Raw genomic sequence first — 20,564 nt, 5'->3', positions numbered from 1 at the left:
ATGTCTGAGTATACCCTGCCACACCTATAGTGGCCAAAAACGATTCAGAAAAGGGGGTGGTGATGAACAGAGTGTCTGAATTAAGCAGACCACTCTTACCCAGTCCATAGATCAGGGCTTGATCCATCACCGTTATTTAGCTCACTGCCCCATCCCAGCACAGAACCTGGCTATATGCAAATTAGTCTGTCCCTGGCCCAGTGCATCATGGGAACAGGGCAGACCAAACTACCAAGCCAATTCTTCACCAGAAAGGAGACAAGCTACCGGGGACCGGTTTCTGGCATTTCAGCCTCGTCGGCCCGGCTTGCTTGAATCCTGATGGAGCAGTGAGCAAGGGACTCATGTCTGAGTATACCCTGCCACACCTATAGTGGCCAAAAACGATTCAGAAAAGGGGGTGGTGATGAACAGAGTGTCTGAATTAAGCAGACCACTCTTACCCAGTCCATAGATCAGGGCTTGATCCATCACCGTTATTTAGCTCACTGCCCCATCCCAGCACAGAACCTGGCTATATGCAAATTAGTCTGTCCCTGGCGATGGCAGCGCATCTAAAAAGGAGACAGGAGGTGCCTGTCATTGTAGATGGTTTAATAAAGCTTGTTCTACAGCTCATACATCTCTCAAAAATGCACTGAAGGCAAAGCCTAGGCATTCCAAGGAAGTGAAGCCTGCCCAGCATGCTTGAAAATTAACATTAGAATCTTGGAAAATGAAATCAAATGCAAAGCATGGGAGGATCTTAAAGCTGCCTGGGCTGCACAGGACAGTCAGAGTCTCTTGGAGTTTGTGACCAGGCCCTTCTTCTCAAATTATGAGATACTGACATTTGGGTCAGTGCCGATAGGTGGGAGGACTACATTCAAAAGGCCACCAGAGATGCTTTTGCTCCATTCCACTCTATTACTACTGACAAGATCTTCCAAGCTATTACCATGAGCGCCGCTTGTAAGGCCCCGGGTCTGGATGGTGTACAGAGTGACATCTTTAACTAAAACATACTTTGAGCTATTCTTAGAGGGTTGCTACCAGATTCTTGGAAAGAAGCCATCATTGTCTCGATCTTTAATAAGGGAGACAAACAGCAACCTTCCTGTGAGGAGTGCAGTCAATATGGGTTTTATTGACCTCTCCTGTGCCTTCAACACTGTCAACTTAGCAAAACTATGGTGCATGCTGTGGAGTTTGAGGGTTGAGCAGGCTTTCGGTTATCTTCTTTGTCACAGTCACTGGGATACTTATATCAAAATACAAATAAGTCAAGATGGAGAATGCACACCCCATATCAGGTAATTTTGGGCTATACGTCAAAGATGCCTTCTGGCCTCTTTCCGTTTTTTGCTTTACATCAATGGCTCAGAGCCCTTTTTAACACTCAATAGTAAGGATATGCCACAAATTCGAATTCCAGTCCTTCCTTATGTGGATGATGCTGTACTCTTTGCGAAAACAGTGAATGCGTTGCAAATACCTTTGGACCTCTTCGCCCACTTTACAAATTATCTGGATCTTACTGTTACTATGTCTAAATCCTTTACCATGATCTGTGGTCCTCTGAAGTCTAAAACCAAAATACATAAGATCGAGACAGTTTAGTTTGACAGGGGTTAAACATTTTACTTACTTGGGGATTCCTTTTGATGAGGATTTGCAGTGAGGCCTCTAATTAAGCTGAGGTGCATGCAGTTTAAGAGTGCGATCAAGGCAGAGTTTATGTTTTCCTCCAGGCTTCGTCATAAGCCGGTGAGGAATTTACACATATTTATAAATACAAATGTTTATATGTCGCTTTATTCAGAGGTGAGGTCTGAAATCCAACAGCGCTACCAAGGTTGGAAACAGTTTTTTGTACACTTTTCGGGCTGTACACGGACCCCCCAGGATATTGCAGCATTAATGAGTAAATTTAGCGGCACAAAAACTGGATTATAGCTATGCAAAAAGTTTCATTTTGCGGCATTTTAGCCGCAAAATATTTCAATTAAAAAAAAATGCCCCCTCTTGGGAATTAAATAATGCCACAGAGAGTCCCGCCACTTGCCCACAGGCGGATGCCCTGAATTCTTTCTTTTTAAAACCAAAAATAGTGCCCCAGCGGAAATCTTGGAGAGTCTGGATAGAGGGATGGTGCATGCATGTCTGTGGCCACATTAGTTGTGATCTGCCACAATCCGGGAAAGTGACTTTGCCCAGGCAAATGGTGATCTGTGGGGGAGGAGAAAAGTGTCCTCATCATTTGGAATTATTTGTCAGAGGAGGGGTGAGGCTTTTGTTCACTTCACTTGTGATATGACCAGGTAAGGGAGATTTTGGGGAATGTGGTTGGCCATGAATAGGGAGATTTGACCGAATGCCTGTGGACACTTCAAGTGTCGCATGCCATATATAGGACTATTTTTGGGGACTGCCTCTGAATAACTGTAGCTTCACAGACAAATAGACAATTAAAAGAAGGTGCCTGTACTCCCACCCGAGAGGGTGGGGCTGTCCCACTTCAGTGATGTCCTGTGTAGGGAGATGTGGAATTTGTGTGGCGATTCCTGTCCACTTGTGATCTGCTAGGGCAAAGGTGATTTTGTTTGGGTAGAGAACATACTGCCAGCCTGCTAGTGGTCTGACAAATTTGAGATGTTGGCGGTGTGCTGTGCTCACTGCACATTTGATACTCTAAAGACAGGGAGATTCAGGACTGGACTGGCCATAGCGGGCACCGGGAGTTTTCTCGGTGCGTTGTCAAGGTGGGGGCAGTTATTGTTACCATGGGCTGGAAATATCGGCTGAAACCGGCCCTAGCAAACAGCATGCCTGCCCCCTCCAATCCCCCCGCACCCCAGGGGGTCTGGCCGAGCAGTTTGCCATTTTTAGTTCCCAGTCTGGCCCTGGGGAGATTCTAAGTTGTGAAGGATCCATGTGGCCATTTCACTTTTGAACTAGACATTTAGCACGTGTGATTCGGCAAAAGGCACATCATGTGTGCTGCATTCAGGCCTTTTTGAATGCACAGGTAAACAACCCCTACACAAAGAGGGAGTGCAGTTACCAGAAACTCACAGATCCTTCAGACGGTATGCATGTGCAAGTGAAAGGAAAAGAATGAGTTGGGATCATGAAAGATGGATGTTAGCAGCTTGCCAAAAAGACAAAAGCCTCCATATAACGTAGGGTAGCAAACAAAAACTATATTGCATAACTCAGAAATGCTAATACAGAATATGCTGAGATTGTTGGAGGGCGAGGGGAAGAGAAGCAGAGAAACTGCATATCCTGCCAGGCCGAAACAAAACATACTTGCTATTTGATGTTCTGGTCCGAGTATCAGCAGTGTTCTCCAGGTACCTTCAGGCAGGGGCTTGCACCCAGCAGGTGAGTAAACAAATACCTCGCCTGCTCGTTGATCCCCTCCTTTTATGTGGCTCAGTGGTCAACACTGGGCCAATAAAAGGAATTTCGCGGGCACTTTTGTAAAAAGCGCAGTACTTTTCAAACCTGCCGATTTTGCAATTTTTTGGCTAATCTCAAAATCCTGGCAGGTCTGCTAAGAGCACCGTGAACATCATCTGTCATAATGAAACAGGGCTGAACCATCTCGAGGGCTTAGTTGGATTTGTTCCGCTGCGCCTGTGGAATAAATCTGGATTTGTCCGAAAGTCAAATTTTCAAAGACTCATTGTACTGTATTGTAGAACATAAGTTTTAAGTTTATTGTTTCATACCTTGCTTGATTTTTATGGTATTAGTTAGGCTTTTATGGCATGGTCACTGAATAAAGAATTTTGATTAACTTTCTGTATTTAGATATGTATGTGCCTTTCTTTGTAACTGCGCCTCTTTTATTCCCAGCCTTGCTTCTCGTAAGCAATGACTATAAGTACAAAGTGCGTGCTTAAGCACCGCTTCTAGCCTTTTAAAACATTTAAATAAAAGGCATTGACTTTTACAATGCCAATAGCTCAAACTCTCGCAAATACGAGACCTATTGCATTGCAAATGCTGGTTTCTTCAGGCGGCTGACGGCGCTGTGGAAATTCAACACAAAACGCTCATGTTTAACGAGAAAAAAACTCAAACATAACAGACTTATTACACACCCGCTAGTCAAGAGACTCTTATTAGGAGGTCCTCAAGCCTCACTTTTAATAAACAAATATGGTCACCTTCCTGATGTCAGCCTTCAACATGTACAGTCTTTCAAATGGCGTATCTGGAAAGTTCAAGTTGCAGAATCATTTCTCTACCTTGATCCTTATTCCATCTTTTAGATGTTTGAAAGTTGTACAAGTGTAAAAAAACAACATTTTAATTTTAGCGGTGATACTAAGTGCTACAAAAGAATGGCTAGAACATTTGTGCCATTGGTCACTATACTTAGTGGGGAAGTCTTGTGCGTTTGCTATTTTTTGTCGATGTTATTCGAGACACAATGAACGTGGTGATGAATTAAAAAAAAAATGATTATGAGAATGGCATTTCCACAATAGTTACGATAGGTGCATTACATTTGTTCAATGGGGTTGTACGACGTTACAACGCATGGTTTTACCACGCATGCCTTTACATCGCAGTTTTTACAACGCATGCTGTTACAACCCATAGCATTAAGGGGTGCTGGATAGTGAATAGTTTAATTTACTATTCCAACTCCAGTCCCCGTGGTTAGTAGGGAAGGTGTTGGATAGTAAATTAAATCTATTCCCTATCCTAGAGCGCCCCCCAGCGCTATGCTTTGTAATGACATGCGTTGTAACAGTTGCGTCGTAAAGGCACTGTGTGGTAAAAGTTGCGTTGTAAAGGATGTTTACCGTTCAATGGTGCATACTAATGACATGGTATGGGCCATGGTATGGGCCCCCATGATGAGAGTTTCGGTTGATTAGTAAAACAACTGGAAAATTCGCATACATGGTAAGGCCGATAAGAGTCTTTTCTACCAGTATCTCAGTGAACCTAAATTTAACCTCAGTTCTTTGACGGCCTAAACAAACAGCAAGCAAAAGTCACGGAATAAGACCGTCTAGATTCGAAGAGCTCACTGAAGGAAAGTGCTCTAAGGCAGTATTTATGATATACATTAGATGTCTACATATGTTCAATAAAAAACACCACAACGTTTTCTCCTGCAATTTTATTAATCTTCTAAAGCAAATTTAATGAATGCAAAGCCAAAACACAATTATCGTCCCAGGTTCTCTGTGTACATCACAATATTATATATCAAATGGTAGTATTTCGCTTCTTCAGGATATACTGAATGGCCAATTAAACCAAACATTACTATTATGAACATTTGTATTGTGAACACTCTGGTTTTCTGAACATCCCTCTGTGCTGTGAGCGAATGGGCAAGGCATTTCGATGCATATGGTGATCATATAAGTTCTTATAAACTAAATTGATGTTTGTGACAGGCAAATAATGGGTGAAACGAGTCTGGAGTAGAGGAGAATTTCAATAAACAACCTGGATTGGAAAGATTGAAGACCTGTCGGCTTGATAAAAGACCGAAGTCAGACGCAGAGAAATAAAGGGAGTGATTGAGACACAAGTAGGAAGTATTGATAAAACACCACAAAGATCAAAGGAGATTATAAGAAAGAGCAAAAACACGGAAGATTCTAATTAGCTTGTTCCTTATGTTGATAATGATATGGCATGTGTGAGAAAAGACGTACAGAAAAAAACCCATTCGTGCCAGAAGGGAAGGTGGTTAGAAGAGGCTGAATTTGCAATCACATGCTATCATAGATAAACGTTCAGGAACCTTAAACAGAGTGGAAACATTACGTTGAAATGGGACTAGGAGAGGATTGTTTGCCAGAAAATGCTGCTTTTTGCTCAGGCCATTTCACATTCAATTGACATACGAACAGTATGGATGTGGAATTAAATGGATTGTTAAGAGTGAAGCATAAGGGGACATACGGATTTTTTTAAACATCGTTCATATATTTTTGTTTCCACTACCGTTCTATAGTTCCACAAAAAAGCCTGCGTTTATGATTAGAGTTCGCTGGAAGGGAAACTGCACATCAACTACATTTGTCGTGTACATTTTGTAATCTATTCACTTGCAACGGTTTGGCAATAACAGTAAACGATCTTTTGTTCCTTCTGAAGCCAGAGACTATTTCTGGGTAGGGTGTTTGTTTTAGGATCACATGCCTTCCCATTTCCACTCTTAAAGAACTTGTAGTAGCTTTTGTTTAGACAGATGAAGATTCTGCTTGGTTATTCATGAAAATACATTTTCCCAAATCTGTAAGTTCGAAGCAGAAAGATGAAGGATGTTTCGGAACAGCAGTAGTACAATCTAGCAGAGAAGCAGTTTAATTTGTTTGTTTTCCATGTCCCATTTGTTTCAGGATTATCGTTTCCTTGTCACAGCCCGTTTGTGTTTCCGGTGTAGATTTTCTCTCACTTACAAGAAGTGCAACCGCACTTCTCTGCATAACTGTATTTGTACTCCAGAGACTGCCCATCCTTGAATGTCAAAGTCACCGATTTTATGCTTGACTGTGTCGCTTTGCAGCACTGACAACCGAGCATTGCTTTATACACTTCAGGTGGGTATCTGTGCAACCACAAGGAAACATAAATCACATGGATGGTTTTAGTTTGCTTTTTTTTTTTTTTTTTAAACGTATCATTTATTTAAAATACATATCCCAAAAACAGGCATATATGTGTGTTGTCTTTGGCCGTAATGTTTCAAATAAACATACTAAATGAATTATTTTATTTCTTTTCCATAAGGTTTACCTCTGGTGCGAGAAGACACAAACGTATCAAATACAAGGCATAGACATGCATGCCAAGTGCCTTTAAAGGGTACTAAAGCTGTGCTAAACTGCTCTCTAACAATGTGCCACTTCAAACCTAAACATTAGTCAAAATTCAGTACTACAGAGTGTTTCATATATTGTTTATTGGTGCTGCTTCAGTTTGATCCATGACCCCAAAGACTAACATACAGATCATATACATTTTCTAGAGGCTCTCTTTTGAGCGAGGGTAGGCTTGTGTAGGTAGTTTGAATTACCATTTATTAGTGCAGTTGTATTAATATATTCTAAATCATTGATTACTAAAGAGGAGGACAAAGGGTGTGAAGTGGGAGGAGGGGTCTCACTCCTGGTCAGGAATAAGAAAATACGTTATGGCATCTAAAAAAAAAATCAATATTTAGAACTACCTGAATTCCCTAAGGAACTATCGGACAATAAACTCAAGCAAATAATGGTCCCTGGTTTGATACATTCCTGTTGGTGTGGCACCATTTTTTATGGGGAGAAATGTGGAAGTTCTGGGTGGCTCTGTGTAGATTGTAGAAGTTTCCATTTCAGAAATTAGAGGAAAATTTGCGATTTTAGCCACAGTTTAAGGTGTGCATGGCATTCTGGGCAGTAAAATGTAGTAGGAGCCACACAAGTCCCCGATGCCAACTGGGATTCCTGACTCCTTCCGAGGGGGGCAGATTGAGAGTAAAGGTTTCCAGTCTGCCCCCTGAGAGTGCAGAAAGACTGTTGTGACTGGTATTGGGGGTAGGAAGACACAGGCCTAAGCCCAGGTTGGCCGCTCCCCCGAAACTGAAAAAAAAAACATTCTCTGGTGCTCTAGAAGGCATTCTGCCCCCAAAGAAGAAGCAGATTGGGGGCAAAACCCTCCCTATTAGCCCCACGGGGTAGTAAGACGGTTGTGTCTGGTGGTTGGGAGAGCACAAGCCCATGTCCAGGGGGCGCTCCCCCAAAAGGAAATCACAAATTATTCTCTGGGGGTCTAGTGAGCTTGTCACCGGGAGGCAGATTAGGGGATAAACCCCCTCTAACCACTCTTCAGGAGGGCAGAAATACTCTTTTGCCCATGTCCACAAGGGTCGCTTTCTCTATTTTTTTTATTGCTGCTCCATATTCCCTGTTGCTGATTAAAGGTAAACACTCCCTATCAATGCACCAGGAGGGGGCGTGGGGGTCAGAAAGACTGTTGTGCAGTGGGGTAGGCCGCAGCACATGCCCATGCCTGAGTGGCTGCTCCCCTTAAACAGTAAGTAACAATGATTATTATGATTTCTGCCATTTTAGGGGGTGCAGAGTGGGGATATGCCCCCATTTGCACACAGGGGCAGAAAGACTGTTGTTCCTTGGGGTGAAGGTAGCTCAGGTCCATGACCAGGATGTCCACACCCCTCAAGCAGTGATCAAAAAGTATTTCATGGTGGTCTATTTGGCTTACTGCTCCCATGGGGTGCATATTGGGAGTCAACAACCTCTATACTCTCCCCAAGCAGGACAGAAAGGTTATGGAATCTTTTAATGGGCCATCATATCCTAAAAATGTGGGTGACTGGAAGAAGGAGTAGCTAAAAAGTGCTGGGGTGAAGGGAAAGAGAACAGAGAAAGGCACTTAATCCAAGAGGCACTGCCCAGGACCTTTTTTGGTCCTGCCCACTCCTGCCTGTGTACCTAATTCTGTCCATCAATGCCATCAGGTAGGCTGCTCTGGTCAAGTTTCTACTGATAGTTTGGATCAACTCTGTTAGAAGCTTGTTCTTTATCTCATGAGCACGCTGAGTCCAATATTGGACAGATTGGGAAAGTGGAAGCAGCCCTAAGAGAGTGCTCGGTCAGTGCAACATGTGGTCATGGCCCAGTCGCACAAGTTACTTACCTTCGGTAACGATATATCTGTAAGAGACATTAGTTAGTGATAGATTCCTTACCTTAAAATTACCCCCAGGCGTCAGACGGGATCTGGAAAGTTTTCGTCAGCAGTACCCCTGCGCGTCGGAAAGTGGCGTAGTGCGGCTCCACTTCCGTCGTAGGCGTCTTTCCGCACCAGGAACGCAGAGCCATGCAAGATACTGACCACTGGTGCATTGAAACTAGGGCCACTAAAGGGATGACCTAAACCCTAGAAATCAGTTCGCAGAACAGGGAGGATGGGTGGGGCGGTAAGGAATCTATCACTAACTAATGTCTCTTACTGATATATCGTTACTGAAGGTAAGTAGATTTTGCATCTGAAAGAGACACGTTAGTGATAGATTCCTTACCTTAGAATAGAGACCCCAGCAATACCAACCCCGGTGGTGGGCCTTCGAACCAAGATCACATCAGAAAGTCACAGAGAACAGAACGGCCAAAGAAACTGTCTCTGCGGACTTGGCTGTCAAGGCAATAATGCTTAGTAAAAGTGTGCAGCGAGGCCCATGTGGCTGCCTGACAGATGTCTTGCAGGGGGAAAACCACGTCCCAATGCAGTAGTAGCTGCTGTCACCCTGGTAGAATGGGCGCGTAGCTCCACCAAAGGTTCCTTGTTAGCCAGAGAATAACAGCCTTTTATAAGCAAGACGACCCAGCGGGAGATAGTCTTCTTATGTACATCCCGGCCTTTCTTGGCACCTACGTAGCCAACAATGAGGTGGTCATCCACCCTGAACTGTTGTGTGCGATTCAGGTAGAATGAGAGCACACATTTTGGGTCTAGATGTTAATGTTAATGTTAATGTTAATTGGAATTTATTGAGCGCTCGTACGCCCGAAGGCTTCATGGCGCTATAGAAAAGGAACCAGGCAAGGCAGTCAGTAAGAGGAGCTGTGCTGTCAGTAGTGAGCTTGGATGAAAAGCCAAGTTTTCAGGGATTGTCTAAAGCTGAGGATGTTATCGTTCAGCTTTATATGGAGGGGGAAAGAGTTCCAAAGACCAGCAGCAAGGTGGTCAAAACAGCTGCCTCCAAGGCGTTTCCTTTTAAATGGAGGTACGATCAAAAGTGATTTATAAGTAGATCAGAGATGACGGGAGGGGCAGTATTTTTTGAATAAATCTCTGATGAATAAAGGGCCAGAGTCATTCAGAGACCTGAACAATATGCACCCGGCCTTGAAGGCCACACGCTGCTCAACTGGCAACCAGTGTAGCTGTTTAAGGCCAGATCTAATAGATTGCCTCCTGGGTATATTCAGAAGAAGCCTGGCGGCTTGGTTCTGAACAAGCTGGAGACGTTTGAGCTCTCCTATTTGGAGGCCAAGATAGAGACTGTTAGAAAAGTCCAGCCTGGACAGAACCAGGGAGATGACAATCTGTGTGAGGGCTGCTAAGGTAAAAAAGCGAGCAATTTTTTTTATTTTCTTCAATTGGAAGATACTGGAGGATACCACCGCTCCAACCTGTCTTTTTAGCGAGAGATCCTCGCTAATGAAGATACCTAAGCTCTTGACCACAGATGACTTAGATGGGGGGAATCCCATACTAATGGGCCAAAAGCTGGAATTCCAACTAAGCGAGCTCTGTCCGGGCAAGACCAGCTCGGTCTTGCCCGGGTTGAGCTTCAGATGATTGCAGCTCATCCAACTCAGTATGTGGGACATAGTTCTTTGAAATTCAACCACTGAGTCCTGGGTGTTAAGAGGGAAGATGAGCTGCAAGTCATCCGCATAGTTGAAGATGGTTACATTTGCATTCCGAAGGGAGTGCAAAAGAGGGCGTAGGTATACATTAAAAAGCAGGGGGGATAACGAGGAACCTTGTGGTACCCCGCAGGTGGTAGATATAGTGGGAGCAGAGAAAGAGCCCAATCTGACCGATTGAGTACGGCCCGTAAGGAAAGAGCGGATCCAGCTCAATGCAGGACCCCTGAGACCTGCCTGTTCGACACGGTCGACCAAGATGGTGTGGTCGACCGTGTCGAATGCAGCAGAAAGGTCCAGTAGCACAAGCGCCTGATGGATTCCTGCATCTGCATTCCGCCTTAGAGTGTTTAACACCGAGAGAATGACCGCCTCGGTAGAATGGCAAGGTCGAAACCCTGCTTGATTCGGTGCCAAGTACTCGGTTTTTTCCAGAAAGCTGGAGATACTTTCACAAACATGTGACTCCAGAAGTTTGGCACAGTATGGCAGCAACGATATAGGTCTGTAATTAATAGGATCTAGTGGGTTTGCTCCTGCCTTTTTTATGAGGGGAACGAGAAGAGCTTTTTTCAGACTACATGGAACTTTGCCCTGTAAAAGAGACCCATTCATTAAAGAAAGTAGACACCCGGGAAGATTGGTGCCCACTTCTTTCAAGATGTGAGGGGGACAGATGTCATCGGGGGAGCCAGTTTTGACTTTGGTTAGAAGTTTGAGTAATTTGACATTATCTATGAGGGGATAAGAGTCTAAGGTGGCAGGGTTGTACAGAGTGTCTTCAAACAAAAAAGAAAGGTGGAGCCTTTCTTCCTCTCTGGAAGGGTGCGGAGGCAGAACGAAAGTGGCCAAGGTGATAGTTTGCCCGATGTGGAAGGCAGTAACAACCTTTGGCAAGAAGGAAGGACAAGTGGGGAAAACAACCTTGTCAGGATGAACAGACAGAAAAAGAAGTGTACATGAAAGAGCTTGGAGCTCACTCACGCGCCTAGCGGCGGTGATGGCAAGCAGGAGAGCAGTCTTTAATGTCAAGAAACGAAGAGGACAGTTATGAAGCGGCTCAGAAGGAGTGCACATTAAATAAGTAAGAACCAAATTCAAGTCCCACTTCAGCGTCAGCAAAGGAATAGGAGGAAAAAGGTGAGTAATGCCTTTGAGAAATTTATTTACGACAGGGGACTTGACAAGAGAGGGCTGATCAGGGAGCCTGAGAAAGGCTGAAATTGCAGCAAGGTAGCCCTTAATAGTTCCCAGAGCAGAGGACTGCCGGGCCAAAGAAAGTAGGAACTAAAGGACTTCTGAAAGAGGGTCAGAAGAGGATCTACAGCTTTTGCTGTGCACCATGCCACAAATTTATTCCACCGGCAGGCATATACTGATATAGTGGAGGGAAGCCTGGCTGCCAGAATGATATCACAGACTTCAGGACGCAAGTCAAATGGAATCAACTGGTGCTGCTTAATCTCCACGCAAGGAGGTGGAGGCTGGACAGGTTCGGGTGGAGGACCATCCCCTGCTGCTGCGACGAAAGATCCTCCCGAAGAGGCAGTCGGATCAGGGGATCCATGCTCATACTGAGTAGCTTCGGATACCAAACTCTTTCAGCTCAGTACGGGGCCACAAGAATGACCTGGGCCCGGTCGCACCTGATCTTCTTCAGCACTCTGGGTAGAAGTGATATAGGCCGAAAGGCATACAATAGACCTCAACTCCACTCGTGATGAAAAGCGTCGCCGAGCGAGTGCAGCTTTGGAAATTCCAAAGTGCAGAACTGATGACATTGTGCATTCTCTTTGGTGGTGAATAGATCTAACCAAGGTTCTCCCCACTGTTAAAAGAGACCTTGCGCCACCTCCGAGTGATAACACCATTCGTGATCCAACATGCACCTGCGGCTGAGTTTGTCCGCCCTGGCGTTCAGAGATCCTACCAAGTGGTGAACCACCAAGGAAATGCCTTAATGACCCAGCCATGTCCAGAGACGCAGAGCCTCTTGACATAGGCTCCACGACCCCTCCCCGCCTTGCTTGTTGAAGTACCACATGGCGGTGGTGTTGTGTGTGAACACCTGCACTACTCTCCCCGTGACAGAGGGAAGGAATGCCTTCAGTGCAAGTAGGATCGCCTGGAGATCCAGAAGGTTGATATGGAGCCTGGACTCCGCCGGAGACCAGAAGTCTCTGATCTTCGCCTCTCCCAGGTGGCCGCCCCATCCCAGGAGGGATGCATCTGTCACAACTGAGTGTTCTGGTTGGGGAAGGGAGAGGCATCTGCCTCTGACCCAATGCTGGTTTGTGTGCCACCACTGCAATTGTTGTGCAGTACCCTCCGAGATATGGATGAACTCGGACAGTTCCCCTTGATGCAGCGCCCACTGGAACTTCAGGTCCCACTGTAGAGCCCGCATATGACATCTGGAATGATTGTTCAGCAGGATGCAGGAGGCCATGAGGTCCAGCAGCCTCAAGGTCATCCTGACCGAAACCCAGGACAAGAGCTGAAAGATCAGAATCATAGCCTGAATGTCCCGGACTCGCTGTGCGGGAGGATAAACCAGAAACTGTGCCATGTCCAGAACCACTCTGATAAAGAGGAGCTTCTGAGAGGGGATCAGGTGTGACTTCGACATGTTGGAGAACCCCAGCAAATGCAGGAGGTCGGCCATAGTCTGGAGGTGGGAGACGACTGCCTGGGGGGAGCCCACCTTCAACAACCAGTCGTCGGGATAGGGGAAGACTGAAATCCCTGATCTGCGCAGATGAGCTGCGACCACCGCCATCACTTTCGTGAACACCCAAGGGGCGCTGGTGAGGCCAAAAGGGAGAAAGGTGAACTGAAAGTGCTCGTGGCCTACCATGAACCGCAGGTAATGCCGGTCGGCTGGCAGGACGGGAATATGAAATTAAGCGTCCTGCAAGTCCAACGCTACCATCCAGTCTTGTGGGTCCAGGGCAGACCAGACCTGAGCAAGTGTGAGCATCTTGAACCTCTCCTTCAGGAGGAAGCGATTGACGTTCCGAAGGTCTAAGATAGGACGCAGGCCCTTGTCCTTCTTTGGAACCAGCAAGTAGTGGGAGTAACAACCCCGACCTACTTTTGGCGTCGGAACATGCTTGATCGCCCTCTTGGCCAAGAGGGCCGCAACTTCCTGCTGGAGAAGTGCCAAGTGATCCCCCGACATGCGGTGGTACTGAGGTGGCATGGCTGGAGGGGTGGCCTCAAAGGGGAGGGAGTAGCCCCTTCAGACAATCTGTAAAACCCACCTGTCCGTATTGATGGTGTGCCAGTGAGGGAGGTGATGGCAAATCCTGCCACCCACTGGCATTTGGTGGGCCTGAAACATTGGACTAGGAAGGTTTGGAAGCAGCGGTGGCAAGGGAGGTAGTGGACTGACCCGCCCGCTGGCCCCGTGACCCACCTCGGCGGGTCACACGTCCGCGGCTGCACTGAGACAATGGCTGTGCAGACCTGTGGCTTTGAAACAAACGTGTCTAGGCGCCCCTTCCTTGGCCATGAATGGAGCGAACAGCAGACGCCGAAGGTGTGCATGTGGCCGAAAGGCCCAAGGACTCCGCCGTAGCTTGCGAGTCCTTAAAGCACTCCAAAGCACTATCTGCCTTGTCGACAAAAAGGCTAGTGCCATCAAAGGGCATGTCCATTAGAGTGTTCTGGACATCCCCTGAAAAGCCAGTGGTCCTCAGCCAGGCATGACGGCGTAGCACCACTGTCATGGAAATCGCTCTGCCCAGCGAGTCGGCGGTGTCAAGGCCACAACAAATCGTGAACTTGGCTGCACCTCTCCCCTCAGCAATAGCTTGGGAAGGCACCGCCCGGGCCTCCTCCGGACACTGAGGCAGCATCTGCGCCACTGTATCCTACACAGAGTGGGAATAACGGCCCAAGAGGCATGCAGTGTTCACAGACTGCAGCCCTGAACTGGCAGAAGAGAAAATCTTCTTCTCAAACTGCTCCAGTTTCTTAGATTTCCTCTCCGGAGTTGCGGAAGGGAATGCGCTTGGGGGCGTAGAGGCTTGGACAACCAAGCTCTCAGAAGTAAGGTGTTGGGAGAGGAAAATGGGGTTGCCTGAGCCCGGGTGATGGCGTCGGGCCACGTTCCTATCCACAGTAGACCCTGAGTTGGGCCTGGACCAGGTGCCCAAAAGGACATCTGAAAGTGCATCATTAAAGGGCAGCTGCGGCTCCGCAGAGGAAGCCGCCGTCCGAAGCACTTCTGTCAGGAGGTTAGTCCTGATGGCCACTGTAGGGAGCTTGAGGTGGAGAGCCTCGCAGCCCTCCGCAACACCACTGAATAGGAACCACCCTCTTCCATATCCACGGTAGAAGGAGACCGTGCACCAGGTTCTGGTGAGAAATCCAGATCACCGGCGTCCCCCAAATCCTCTGCCCAGTCCGGGTTTAACTGGCATTGGGCTGTGAGAGGGTCTTCAGACCCCTTCCAGTCCTCCCCATCCTCCATAACCTGCTGGGCAGGTGAGAAAGATGGAGAAGGATGGAGATAGGGATAAAAATTCCCCATCGGCGTCGGAATCGGCATCGATCGACACCAGTCCAGCACCGTCTCCACGTCGGGGTTGTAGCCGGGGACGGCATTGTCTGGGTAGCCGGCCAACACCGGTGGCAGTGCCATAGACGTCGATGTTGGTGGAGGTCCTACGAGGTCAACCTACATCAGCTGGGAACCTTGCATGGATCCATGGGTGTCTCGCGGCGCCAAGGCCATACTCTCCGACTACGTCGGGCCGGAGTTGCCGACAAAGAAGGGTGAGGAGCCCCGGTCGGACCCGCGGGCCCGAAGGTGCGCCGGCGGGGCCCGATGGGCCAAAGAGGCGGGCCATGGCTGACTAAAATTTCTGCAGCTGGGCCGGAATCGCCGACGGACCCGGGCAAGGCGGGTAGGCCAACAGAGACTGCGTAGGCTCGACCGGAGCCGCGGGGGAGGCACCACTCGCACCCTGACCCGTGTTGCTTCATGACAGGCTAGGGGAAGGTGAAGAGCGATGTCGCTTCTTCGACTTCTTGTGCTTCGTCTTACCTGACCCAAAGTGCGAAGACTTAGTCAAACAATGATGCTGGCTGTGCGACCAGTCCCTCACCTCCCACGGGACTGGGAGTGGAGCCAACTCCTGGCCTCAAGCAACTTTCGGGCCGCTCCCACAAAGTTTTCAGAGCCATGGCCCAGCAGTCGGGGCACGACACAGGGTTGTGGTCGTGCCCCAGGCAGTAGAGACACTTGCGGTGCGGGTCCCTCACCAACATCATGCGGGCACAAATCTCGCAAGACTTGAAACTGGGCATCCCTATACATCACGAGTTAAAGACTCAAAAAAGATAGAGACAAAAGTCCCCAAAAACGCAGGCAAAATTTGACTGGGGGTACTGCTCTCTCTGGATCTGCGCTTGCTGGCGCGAAAAAGAAAGAACTGATGTCGGTGCGCGAGGGCAGTGTCTAAGTAGCTGCTGCAATGTCATCCCGGCGATTCCGAAGCTTACGAAGGACGCAGAGCCACACAACACCACCCTCCGACGTGCAGGGGTACTGCTGACCAAAACTTTCAGGATGTAGTCTGACGCCTGGGGGTAATTCTAAGGTAAGGAATCTATCACTAACATGTCTCTTTCAGATACCATGGGAGATTGGAGTCATTGTCACAACCTAGTACCATCCAGAGAGTGAGATTACTGGACGCTGTAAAACCTTTGAATCACTCAACTTGTCCCAGTCAATCCATGCTTCAATTATCCCCCCCCCCCAGGCAGCACCATACGTTGTTATTCTGAAGAAAGTGCCAACCCTGAGAGAGGATCTAAAGGAGGAGCAAGACCTACTCACCAGTAAAGCAGTGCATTGGGTCAATGGTAGGCTGGGCAGGCGAGAATTAGTACACAACCAAATCAACCTTGTCGGCAGTTCTCCAAAACCTGCCAGGAATTATTGCATGGTAATAAACTTTAACCTGTTCAGTGCTAATGACAAGGTGAACTCGTCATGAGGCACACTGGAGCTGTGCTCATGACAAGGTGAACTCGTCATGTATAATGGGATTCAATAAATGTCAGCGCAGGAGGGGAAAAGCCTTAGCAGCCAAGTGGTTAAGGAAAGAAGAGTGGCCAAAGAAATCCTGCTGAAGATCAATTTGGTAATTCCATTTCCTTCAGCCGTTTTGGCCCTTCTGCCTGTTTCTTTTACAAGCCTCAGAGCAATCTGACTAGTGTATCATCTAGGGGTGGGCGGAATTTGCGTAATCGCATTACGCAAATCTCCACGAAACGGTAAAAAATCTCAGCGAACACGTGGAATTGCTTGTTCACGATGTTTTTTCCTGTTCGCAATTGCTGTTTGCGTGCTCGTGGGGAAATATCCAGTGAACACGCATTTTTGAGAACGCAAATAAGCAAAAAATGTTGCTAAGTCGCAGAACACAGGATTTCGGGCAATTTCGCGCTCTCGGCGGAATGCAAAATTACCAAAACTCCGCGAGCGGAACGGAATTTGCCGCCCAGGCCTAGTATCATCACTGACTCAGCCCATTTGTACCTCAAATAGGTTTGTGCCCATTGCTCACTTGGACCAACTGAACTGACTATCTCATGCTCCCCTTATTTTCTCTCAGCTGACACAGTTGGTGGGGAGTAGTTATTTGACTCCAATCTGGTGGTGACAGCATTCCCAGCTGTTGCTGATGAGGCTATTTCGCAGGAGGGGATCAGGCCATGCCAATCAGTATGTAGTATGTCTCACAGTGAGTGATGATGTTACACCACCCTTAGAGATTCCATTGCTAAAGGTATGGGGAGAATTTTGTTGGAATGACTGCAGACTTTGGCTAAGGATCATAATGCATTGTCTGATCTACAGTGGAGGGGGCCTTGAAGAACAAGTTACTTACCTTTGGTAACACATTATCTGGTAGAGACTCTATCTACCTGTAGATTCCTTACCTTTGAACTTCCCAGACGTCAGGCTGGATCCGAAAGCTTTTGCTGAGCAATACCCATTGCGTGCGCCATCAGGTGGCTCCATTCAGCTCCCCATGGCATCGTCGGCGTCAGTAGCGTCTGTTATAAAGTTGCGGTCCCTATATGGGTTTCACCCAGGCATGCAGACGTCATGTGCAAAACTAGGGCCATGAAAAGGGGACAAACCCTAGTCCTAGAAAATTAGTCCGCAAAGCGTGGAGGCATGGGTTGGGCTGTGAGGAATCTGCAGCTAGATAGAGTCTCTACCAGATAATGCCTTACCGCAGGTAAGAAACTTGTAAGTAACTTGTTCATCTGATAGAGACCACCTACCTTTAAATTAGATAACCTAGCCATACCATCCCGGCAGTGGGTTGTGGACCAATACCTTACACTGGAAGTCCTGCAGGACAGAACGTGCAAAATACCCATCCCTGTGGACCTGACTGTCTAGGCAGTAATGCTTGGCAAACGTGTGCAAGGATACTCATGTTGCTGCCTGACAGATGTCCAGGACTCGGACATCTCAAGCCAAGGCCATAGTAGCAGCCTTCCCCTGGTCGAATGGGCCCTTAATCCCTCTGGGGCTGCTTCTTTGCCAGGGTATAGCAGATCTTAATGCAGAGAAAGATCCACTGAGAGATGGTCCTTTTGTGCACTGCCCGCCCCTTTTTAGCTCCCACGTACCCCACAAAGAGTTGGTCGTCCACCTGGAACTCTGTAGTGCAGTCAAGGTAGAATGACAACACTATTTTTGGGTCCAGAAGGTGGAAATACTCCTCTTTCTTAGAGGGATGCAGGGAATCAAAGAAGGTGGGAAGTGTGATGGATTTACCCAGATGGAATGGGGTCACAACCTTTGGCAAAAATGAAGCCAGGGTGCGAAGCACCACGTTGTCTAGAAAAGACATCATGTAGGGAGGCGTGCAAGACAGCGCCTGCAACTCACTCACCCTCCGGGCAGATGTGATCACCACTAAAAAGGCTGTCTTGATGGTAAGCAGCCAGAGGGGACAGTTGTGTAAAGGCTCGAAAGGAGCACACATAAGAAAGGTGAGGGCCAAATTAAGGTTTCACTGTGGCATAACAAAGGGCGTTGGCGGAAACAAGTAAGACAGCCCTTTTGGAAACATATGTACAATTGGAGACCTAAAGAGAGAGGGTTGGTCTGTCATAAATAAAGCAGATAGAGCAGAAAGATAATCATTGAGAGTTCCCAAAGCAGGGCCCTGCTGGGCAAGGATTAGAATGAATAAAACAACAGTGGAACAGTGGAAAGTGAAGCAGAAAGAGGGTCAATTGACCTTTCTGTACATTAGGCAGGCGTATACTGTCTTAGTGGAGGGATGCCTGGCTGCCAAGATAATGTTGCATACCTGTGAAGGAAGGTCAAAAGTCATCAACTGTTGCTACTCAATCTCCACGCATGGAGGAGCAGAGTTGACAGGTTTGGGTAAAGGACCCTCCCCTGCTGCTGCAACAGAAGATCCTTCCGAACGGGCAGCCTGATCGGAGTATTGATGCTCATTTTCAGAAGCTCTGGATACCAGACTCTCCTCGCCTAGTACCGAGCCACAAGAATGACTTGGGCCAGGTCACTCCTATCCTTCTTTAGAACCCTGGGCAGGACTTATAAGGGCGGAACGGTGTACTACTGGCCTGAGGTCCACTCGTAACGAAAGCTGTCGCAGAGCGATTGTCACCTTGGAAACTCCAGTGCGCAGTATTTCTGACACTGCGGGTTCTCTTTGGAGGCAAACAGATCTAACCAAGGTTCTCCCCACTGCTGAAAAAGACATTGCGTTACCTCAAACTGGAGATGCCGTTTATGATCTGCTAGGCATCGATGGCTTAGTTCGTCCTCCCTGGCATTCAGAGACCCTACCAGGTATTGAATCGCTATTGTCATGCCCTGCTGTACCAGCCTTCTCCAGAGATGCAAGGTCTTTCAACAAAGGGTCCAGACAGAGGAAAGAAATGCTTTCAATGCCAATCAAATTGCTCGAAGCTCAACAAAAATTGATGTGGAGCCCCAACTCCTTTGGTGACCAGTGTCCCTTGATCTCCACCTCTCCCAGATGGCTGCCCCATCTAAGAAGTGACGCATCTGTCACGTCTGTGAGATATGTCTGGGGAAGGGAGAGACTGTCTGCTGTTGACCCAATCGCATTTCATCAACCACCACTGCAGATCTTTTGCATTTCCTTCTGAGATTTGGGCCACGTGGGTTAGATTTCCCCAATACTGTGTCTACTGGAACTTCAAGACCAACTGCAAAGCTTCATACACTACCTGGCACGCTTTACCAGTGAATGCAGGAGGTCCGTCGTAGTCGGAAGGTGGGAGATGACAGCCTGAGCTAGAGTGAGCATCTTAAACTTCTCATTCTTGAGGAAGAGATTAATGGTCCGAAATCATGGGCCGCAACTCTTTGTTCTTCTTCAGAATCAGAAAGTAGCAGGAATAACAGCCACTGCCTACTTCTGAAACTGGGACCCTCTCTATAGTTCATTGGCCAAGAGAGCTGTAACTTCCTCCTGGAGCAAATTTAAATGATCCTCAATCAGCTGTTCCGGATTTGCCAGAATGGGAGGAGGAAAAGAAAGGGAAGGCAGAGAATAGCCCTCCTGAATGATCTGCAAGACCCACTTGTCCAATTTTATGGACCTCAAGTGGGGGCGATGATGATGGATTCCCCCACCAACTGGAGTGGTGAGGTCTGGCAGAGTCAGATTAGGAGCATTTGGAGGCTGCTGCTGCTGAGGGCAGGGTTGCCGACGACTACTGTCTTCCATTCCTAGGTTGGAATGAACCATGTCCATTGGGATAGGGCAGATGCGGCTGGAAACCCCTTCCGTTGCCGCGAAAGGTAGACTGGCCCGAGGAGTAGAAGAGAGGCCCAAGGATCTGGCTGTAGTTCTAGAGTCCTTGAACCTCACTAAGTTCGGATCTGCTTTCCCCCAAATAGACAGATCCCATCAAATGGCACGTCCATCAAATTTGCCTGGACATCACCAAGAAGCCAGTTGTCCTAAGCCGTGTGTGGCGCCTCAAGTCCACTGTCATGGAAATCGATCTGTTCAGTGAATTCATTATGGGTGGTGCCTAAATAGGTACTGCAACGTCATTACCAACGCTATTGACGCTGACGATGTCACGCAGAGCCGAATAGAGCCACACAAC

General features: G+C 47.6%; 1 protein-coding gene across 1 annotated transcript in view; it reads right to left on the bottom strand.

The window, feature by feature from the left end:
- Positions 1–5,184: 5,184 nt before the first annotated feature.
- Positions 5,185–20,564, bottom strand: part of LOC144824333 (uncharacterized) — a 610,480-nt gene continuing 595,100 nt past the window's right edge. Inside the window, exon 26 of the mRNA XM_078683450.1 lies at positions 5,185–6,571. Coding sequence (XP_078539576.1) covers positions 6,415–6,571 — 157 coding nt within the window. The 3' untranslated portion in view covers positions 5,185–6,414. The remainder of the gene's footprint in view (positions 6,572–20,564) is intronic.

This window comes from Lissotriton helveticus, chromosome 3_1 (genome assembly GCF_964261635.1).
Source record: "Lissotriton helveticus chromosome 3_1, aLisHel1.1, whole genome shotgun sequence".
NCBI lineage: Eukaryota > Metazoa > Chordata > Amphibia > Caudata > Salamandridae > Lissotriton > Lissotriton helveticus.
The sequence above is the reverse complement of the archived record's forward strand: the minus strand, read 5'-3'. Positions and strand labels throughout refer to the sequence as shown.